The following is a 9,651-nucleotide window of genomic DNA, read 5'->3' as shown; positions in this document are numbered from 1 at the left end:
GGTGAACCTCGCGCACCTCATTATCGTCGCTCGCCTGCGCACCATACAACCCAACGCTGCTGCCCTACTCAATACGTGACCCAGTGATGCCGCACCGTACGTCAAATAGCCCCATAACCCTAGCTCGTATGGCCCCATAGGTACTACCACTCCGATAAACTTGCCCTGAACACCTCACTGCCAAAGAGCCCCACCACATAGACCACACGACGCCGTGACCCCATGAACCCATGACCATATGACCCTGCTTTTATAATGATAATGATAATAATAACAATAATGATAATGATAATAATAATGATAATACTAATAATGATAATAATAATAATAATAATAATAATGATAATAATAATAATAATAATAATGATAATAATGATATTGAGAATAATAATAACAATAATGATAATAATAATAATGATAATGATAATAATGATAATAATAATAATAATAATAATAATAATAATAATAATAATAATAATGATGATAATAATGATAACAGTAATAATAATGAAATGATGATAATAATAATGACAATAATGATAATAATAATAATAATAATAATAATAATAATAATAATAATAATAATGATAATAATAATAATAATAATAATAATAATAATAATAATAATAATAATAATAATAATAATGATAATAATAATAATAATAATAATAATGATAATAATAATAATAATAATAATAATGATAATAATAATAATAATAATAATAGTAATAATAATAATAATGATAATAATAAGAATACTATTAATAATAATAATAATGACAACAATGATAATAATAATAATAATGATAATAATAATAATAATAATGATAATAATAATAATGATAATAATAATAATAATAATAATAATAATGATAATGATAATAATAATAATATTAATAATAATGATAATAATAATGATAATAATAATAATAATGATAATGATAATAATAATAATAATAATGATAATAATAATAATAATAATAATAATAACAATAATAATAATGATGATAATAATGATAATAATAATGAAATCCCTGGCGATAGGGGAGAAAGAATACTTCCCACGCATTCCTCACTTGCATTGAAGGCGACTAAAGGGGACGGGACCGGGGGGGGGGGGGGGGGGCCTAGAAACTCTTTTCTCCTTGTATTTTAACTTTCTTAACGGGGAAACAGAAGAAGGAGTTACGCGGGGAGTGCTCTTCCTCCTCGAAGGCTCAAACTGGAGTGTCTAAATATGTGTGGATGTAACCAAGAGGAGAAAAAAGGAGAGATAAGTAGTAGGTTTGAGGAAAGGAACCTGGATGTTTTGACTCTGAGTGAAACGAAACTCAAGGGTAAAGGCGAACAGTGGTTTGGGAATGTCTTGGGAGTAAAATCAGGGGTTAGTGAGAGGAGAAGAGCAAGGGAAGGAGTACCACTACTCCTGAAACGGAATAATAATAATAATAATAATAATAATAATAATAATGATAATAATAAGAATATTATTAATAATAATAATAATGACAACAATGATAATAATAATAATAATGATAATAATAATAATAATGATAATAATAATAATAATAATAATAATAATAATAATAATAATAATAAAAATAATAATGTCTCCATGGTTGTTTAATTTGTTTATGGATGGGGTTGTTAGGGAGGTAAATGCAAGAGTTTAGGAAAGAGGGGCAAGTATGAAGTCTGTTGGGGATGAGAGAGCTTGGGAAGTGAGTCAGTTGTTGTTCGCTGATGATACAGCGCTGGTGGCTGATTCATGTGAGAAACTGCAGAAGCTGGTGACTGAGTTTGGTGAAGTGTGTGGAAGAAGAAAGTTAAGAGTAAATGTGAATAAGAGCAAGGTTATTAGGTACAGTAGGGTTGAGGGTCAAGTCAATTGGGAGGTGAGTTTGAATGGAGAAAAACTGGAGGAAGTGAAGTGTTTTAGATATCTGGGAGTGGATCTGGCAGCGGATGGAACCATGGAAGCGGAAGTGGATCATAGGGTGGGGGAGGGGGCGAAAATTCTGGGAGCCTTGAAGAATGTGTGGAAGTCGAGAACATTATCTCGGAAAGCAAAAATGGGTATGTTTGAAGGAATAGTCGTTCCAACAATGTTGTATGGTTGCGAGGCGTGGGCTATGGATAGAGTTGTGCGCAGGAGGATGGATGTGCTGGAAATGAGATGTTTGAGGACAATGTGTGGTGTGAGGTGGTTTGATCGAGTGAGTAACGTAAGGGTAAGAGAGATGTGTGGAAATAAAAAGAGCGTGGTTGAGAGAGCAGAAGAGGGTGTTTTGAAGTGGTTTGGGCACATGGAGAGAATGAGTGAGGAAAGATTGACCAAGAGGATATATGTGTCGGAGGTGGAGGGAACGACGAGAAGAGGGAGACCAAATTGGAGGTGGAAAGATGGAGTGAAAAAGATTTTGTGTGATCGGGGCCTGAACATGCAGGAGGGTGAAAGGAGGGCAAGGAATAGAGTGAATTGGAGCGATGTGGTATACCGGGGTTGACGTGCTGTCAGTGGATTGAATCAAGGCATGTGAAGCGTCTGGGGTAAACCATGGAAAGCTGTGTAGGTATGTATATTTGCGTGTGTGGACGTATGTATATACATGTGTATGGGGGGGGGGGTTGGGCCATTTCTTTCGTCCGTTTCCTTGCGCTACCTCGCAAACGCGGGAGACAGCGACAAAGTAAAAAAAAAAAAAAAAAAAAAAAAGAAAATAATAATAATAATAATAATAATAATGATAATGATAATAATAATGATAATAATAATAATAATAATGATAATAATAATAATAACAATCATAATATTAATAATAATAATAGTAATAATAATGATAATATTACTAATAATGATAATAATGATAATAATAATAATAATAATAATAATAATAATAATAATGATAATAATAATAATAACAATAAGGATAATAATAATAATAATAATAATAATAATAATAATAATAATAATAATAATAATAATAATGATAATAGTAATAATGATAATAATGATAATAATAATAATGATAATAATAATAATAATAATAATAATAATAATAATAATAATAATAATAATAATAATGGTAATAATAATAATAATAATAGTAATAATAATAATGATAACAAGAATAATAATAATCATAATAATAAGAATGATAATAGCAATGATAATAATAACAATAATGGTAATGATAATAATAATAATATGGATGATGATATCATTGGTAGAGGATGTTTGGATCAGGAGTTTGCTTTGAAGAATGTATGTGAGAAATACCTAGAAAAGCAATTGGATTTGTATATAGCATTTATGGATCTGGAGAAGGCATATGATAGAGTTGATAGAGATGCTCTGTGGAAGGTATTAAGAATATATGGTGTGGGAGCAAGTTGTTAGAAGCAGTGAAAAGTTTTTATCGAGGATGTAAGGCATGTGCACGTGTAGGAAGAGAGGAAAGTGATTGGTTTTCATTGAAAACAGGTTTGCGGCAGGGGTGTGTGATGTCTCCATCGTTGTTCAATTTGTTTATGGATGGGGTTGTTAGGGAGGTGAATACAAGAGTTTTGGAAAGAGGGGCAAGTATGCAGTCTGTTGTGAATGAGAGAGCTTGGGAAGTGAGTCAGGTGTTGTTCGCTGATGATACAGCGCTGGTGGCTGATTCATGTGAGAAACTGCAGAAGCTGGTGACTGTGTTTGGTAAAGTGTGTGAAAGAAGAAAGCTGAGAGTAAATGTGAATAAGTGCAAGGTTATTAGGTACTGCAGGGTTGAGGGTCAAGTCCCAGGTCAACCCTTGGCTGTCCGTTTTCAGGGTCCCTACACCATTATCCTGAGCGTAGGACTCAAATTACCTTGTCTCTACCCCCGATAGGCGCAGAGGTCGGAGATCATGCCACGTCAACATGCTTAAACCATATTTCAGTCGTGATCCTCCCCCTTTGGAACCGACGGTGGCAGTCTGCATAATCCTACGTCCAGCGGTAGCTGTGTGTGACGAAGTTGACGAAATAGCTGCGAGTGCCTCGGAGACCTAGGAACCGGGCGGAGAAGCGAACGGGAAGTGGGAGGCGAAACCGGACGGAGGCGCGAAAGGGAAGTGGGAGGCGGAACTTTCGCATCTGACGGAGATATAACATGTGCAGAGGTCCGCTTTGCTGTCAGTCGGTGAGGGTTAAAGCCATGATGATGGACGTAGGAGAAGCTTTAGCACCTGCCTGGGAAGTGACGGGTGGAGATGTCTGCCCTGCTGTCGACACACCCAGAGTTTTGCCAGAGTTTTGTCAGTCCCCTCCTTCCACCGACCGTAAGGGTCCAAGTATTAGCCCGTAGATGTTCCCCCCGAACGAGAAGGGAACTGAAGTGTTACTTGGAGATGGTTGGATATTACAGAATGATTATTAGAAACTTTTCTAGCAGTTTCAGCCCCTCTCTTAAATCTATTGATGAATATCAAATCTATTTGGAACGAGCAGTGTGAGACAGCCTCTCATCACTTAGGAACCTTGATTTTTCAAATTTAGATATTCGCCATATTTCTGGCGTATAAAATGTGTTAGCTGATTGTTTATCCCGCTCTTAAGGTGAGGAAATTCCTCTCCCAGGAATTTTCTCCTTTAAGGATGGGGGTGTTACGAACATGTGTGGGTGTGCCCACATGTCAGTATATATGTATGGTGTGTCTTTGTGTATGGTGTGCCTTTGTGTAGGGTGTTGCTGCTCTCGGCTCGGACCTCACTTCCCTGACCGAGTTATTTGTCTTAGTAATCCAGTTTTGAAGCAGATGTTGACCAGTCCTCCAGCACCCGATCCCTTATCAGTCGCGTCAGGTCAAGTCGTGGGGGCCAGCTACGGGGTATGTCATCCCGTACATTCACTGCTATCGTAAACAAGGGAACAAAGGAGGTTGAACTCACGCAAGATGAGGGCCGGACCTTAGGCCTCCTCCAGCCAATCACGTCAGGATGAGGGCGTCACAATCGGTCTTTTGACCAATCAAGGGCAATTGAGGTCATTCCGACCTATCGGAACCATAGGTGGCGGGTCGAGGCGTGGCGAGCTGTTCCTACCTTGCTGGTCCTTCAGATAAAAGGCTCAGACGATCGCCTGGGAGTCGATTCCTTCAGCAGTCCCGAGTCCAGCAAGGTAATGTATGCTTTCCCTGTCTGGAACCCCGTAGCCACCGCTGCCCTATATTATAAGATGTTTACTGTGTCATGTCAGGTTTAGCTTTGCCCAAAGAATGTCTTGTGTCATGCTTTTTTAGTCAACTTGTCATAGAGGAAAGAGATCTCCTGGTTTGAAATCTTATCTGGAATGTTAACTCATGTTCGATGTTAAATTCATGTTCAATGTTAAACTCATGAACGTAAATGATTCATGCCTGATACATGTGTTCACTTTGTATACTTAAATTCTATTATTATAAGAAATTCTAAAGCTGGTGTTTGTTTTAATCCCATAACGTTAAGATAGTGTTATCCTGTGTTGTATAACGTAACAAATCTAACGTCCTTGCAAAGACAAGGATCAGTATAGCATTTGTAACACTATATATATTACTGGTGACCTTCCTAAAATAAGTATTGAGTTCGTAACAATATATATATATATATATATATATTTTTTTTTTTTTTGCTTTGTCGCTGTCTCCGGCGTTTGCGAGGTAGCGCAAGGAAACAGACGAAAGAAATGGCCCAACCCACCCCCATACACATGTATATACATACGTCCACACACGCAAATATACATACCTACACAGCTTTCCATGGTTTACCCCAGACGCTTCACATGCCTTGATTCAATCCACTGACAGCACGTCAACCCCGGTATACCACATCGCTCCAATTCACTCTATTCCTTGCCCTCCTTTCACCCTCCTGCATGTTCAGGCCCCATCACACAAAATCTTTTTCACTCCATCTTTCCACCTCCAATTTGGTCTCCCTCTTCTCCTCGATCCCTCCACCTCCGACACATATATCCTCTTGGTCAATCTTTCCTCACTCATTCTCTCCATGTGACCAAACCATTTCAAAACACCCTATTCTGCTCTCTCAACCATGCTCTTTTTATTTCCAAACATCTCTCTTACCCTTACGATACTTACTCGGTCAAACCACCTCACACCACACATTGTCCTCAAACATCTCATTTCCAGCATATATATATATATATATATATATATATATATATATATATATATATATATATATATATATATATATATATATATATATATATATATATATATATATATATATAAATATATATATATATATATATATATATATATATATATATATATATATATATATATATATATATATATATATATATATATATATATATATATATATATATATCCCTGGGGATAGGGGAGAAAGAATACTTCCCACGTATTCCCTGCGTGTCGTAGAAGGCGACTAAAAGGGGAGGGAGCGGGGGGCTGGAAATCCTCCCCTCTCACTTTTTTTTTTTTGATTTTCCAAAAGAGGAAACAGAGAAGGGGCCAAGGTGAGGATATTCCCTCAAGGGCCCAGTCCTCTGTTCTCAACGCTACCTCGCTAATGCGGGAAATGGCGAATAGTATGAAAGAAAGAAAAATATATATATATATATATATATATATTCCTAAGAGTCTATGGGGAATATGAAACAGGTTAAGTTCCAAAGTGTTCTTTCGTGTAATAACTAGATCATCAAGACAGACACAAGAGAAAAACATAAGTCAGTTGATATACAACTAAGAGACGTAGCTTGGACGCCATTTGGTAAACATGTGATTGTCCAAGACAGACAACAAGCGTTCATAAACTTATCATTTTACAATTTTTTCAATAACAAAGAAATCTAATTTTTTTATACCATCACTAATATCAAGGTTATGATTCTTTGTGTATTTAATGATAGAATATTCAATGATATTTTCGTGACAATAGAGTTAGAGTTAATGACTGAGATGGTATTACTCCAGTCAATACAATGATCATATTTTTAAACGCGATTAAAAAGGCATTTGATTCTTCTCTCGTTCTTATACTATTCTATGTTGTTTAAGTCTAACAGAAAGATCCTTACCAGTCTGCCCAACATAAAACTTATCACAATTTCTACATGACACTTTATAGATGCACCAAGGGGAATTTTCTGGTGAATTCCTGATTAAGACATTCTTTATATTCTAATTGTTACTGAAGGCAACATTTACATTAAAGGATTTAAGCAACATAGGAAGTAAAAAGAAATTATTACTAGAAGGGAGAACTAAAAGATTCTTGGTGTCAATGGGAGGTTTGGGCTCAACTCTATGAAATGGTTTCTTTGCTAACTTAAGGGATTTATCAATGAAAGATCTAGGGTACTTTAACTTAGATCTAATAGAATATATCTTCTCAAACTCATCAATATATTCTGGACTACAAATACGTAATGCACTGAGGAACATAGATTGAAATGATAATTTAACTCTGTCATGTTGAGATGAGTAATAATGGAAATATGAGCATACATTGGTAGGTTTTCTTTATATGCTAAACTTAAACTTGTTTCCTTGCCTATGGATCGTGCAATCTAAAAATGGTAACATACCATTATTTTCATTTTTACGGCAAATTTGATGGAAGGTACTAAAATGTTAAGTAAGGGAAGAAATATTTGTATTTTTTCATTTGTTGGCCAGAACAAAGAACATCATCTACATAACTATATCAAATTGCATTAGAAGGTAAGATATCCTTTAGTATTATTGTTTCAAAGAATTCCATATAAAGATTACATAGTACAGTTGAAAGAGGGTTACCCATTGCCATACCAAATTTTTGAGCATAATAGTCTCCATTGAGTTGGAATACACACTTTTATACAGTTTTATCAGTTCAATGAAAAACAGACTTTGAAACAGTTAAATGAACATCTTCCAAGACATGAAACTATTATTCTAAAAGGCTATCAACTGGAACTTTTGTGAAAAGTGAGGAAACAACAAAGCTAACAAGTATAAAATCAAAATTAACACTGATAATGTTGAGCTTTATGACTAAATCTACATTGTTCATGATATTAGAATTTGTTAGCTTACCCACTAATAGGCTTAATAAAGAAATTAACCATTTTGACAATTCATATGTGATGGAGCCCACTGAACTCACTTTAGGTCTTGCTGGAAGATTTTGTTTGTATGTTTTGATAAGTCCATACATATATGACAATGAAAGGGACAAAGATGACAAACTTTTGATAAAAGAAAACCATTACCTTTGAACAGCAACTTCATTTCTTTATTCAAATGAGAATTGCCTGCTTCCAGGGAATTCTTACTGAGTTCAGAATATGTTGTGTCATCATTTAAAAGATCATTCATTTTATATAAATAGTTACTTTTGTCTAAAATCACAACAGTATTATCCTTATCCGATTTAGTAATATGTATATAATTGTCTTTTTTTAAGGTGTTAATAGCTCTTATATATCTTTTAGGGCAATTAGGTTCCACTGGTTTTGAGAAACTGGCGTGCACTAAACCCTTACAGATATTAACTTCATCATTAGTTATATTACTGTATTTCTCTAAATTGCAAAAAGACTCTGAGACATCAACACAACTGGCTTGCCTGTATAAGCACACAAAACTTAATCCATAGCCTAAGGCACATAAGGAATCTCTATCTACTTGTTTATATTTATATATATATATATATATATATATATATATATATATATATATATATATATATATATATATATATATATATATATATATATATATTTATTTATTTTTTATCTGGACCTCAACTTTTCCAGTACATTTCTGAAAAAACACCTCTTTGCTTTCCATCTCTATCACTTTGAAAAAAAAACTCCCTTTGCTCACATTTCAATGAAAGAATAATCTTCAATGTCTAAGATACATTTTTTTTTTCCAATTTCACTATTTTCTTGTCAGAGCACCATGTATGAAAACTATCACTCCAGTAACACAACTATAAACATTTACTTCCCCTTTTTTTTTTCTTTTGTCTGTCAAGGCTTTATTATGGCGGATGACCAACTACCTACCCTCATGTATCCAAGATATGGTTGTACTTGGTGTAATGAAGACAATTGAGAAACATCATAAGCCAACATTCCTGTTTCATGATAAGAGAAGTGGACCAGGCAGTATGATACAGTGGTTAAATTGATGAAAACTACTATTGACGTTTGTGTAAATAAATTATACATTTCCCTTTTTCATAGCCAGAGGTTGAACCATTATGTGACATTCATTTTTCATTTCATTTCAAGCTAGAAGTTTCAGTTTTCTAAATTATTTCTTACATTTTTCCATATGTATATATATATGCATGTGTGTATGTATGTCTGTATGTGTGTGTATGTATGTATGTATGTATATGTATATACATTATCCCTGGGGATAGGGGTGAAAGAATACTTCCCACGTATTCCTCGCGTGTCGTAGAAGGCGAAAAGAGGGGACGGGAGCGGGGGGCCAGAAATCCTCCCCTCCTTGTATTAACTTTCTAAAATGGGAAACAGAAGAAGGAGTCAAGCGGGGAGTGCTCATCCTCCTCGAAGGATCAGAGTGGGGTGTCTAAATGTGTGTGGATGTAACCAAGATGTGAAAAAAGGAGAGATAGGTAGTATCTTTGAG

The 9,651-nt window shown here is 34.9% G+C and overlaps 1 protein-coding gene across 1 annotated transcript in view; it reads right to left on the bottom strand.

The window, feature by feature from the left end:
- LOC139746758 (uncharacterized) overlaps nt 1-21 on the bottom strand; it is an 87,433-nt gene extending 87,412 nt beyond the window's left edge. Inside the window, exon 1 of the mRNA XM_071658261.1 lies at nt 1-21. This exon is cut by the window's left edge and continues 85 nt beyond it. Within this exon, the coding sequence (XP_071514362.1) occupies nt 1-21 (21 nt within the window).
- Nucleotides 22-9,651: the final 9,630 nt, after the last annotated feature.

This window comes from Panulirus ornatus, chromosome 66, assembly GCF_036320965.1.
Source record: "Panulirus ornatus isolate Po-2019 chromosome 66, ASM3632096v1, whole genome shotgun sequence".
In the NCBI taxonomy this organism is placed as follows: Eukaryota; Metazoa; Arthropoda; class Malacostraca; order Decapoda; family Palinuridae; genus Panulirus; species Panulirus ornatus.
This window is presented reverse-complemented; position numbering and strand designations above follow the sequence as displayed.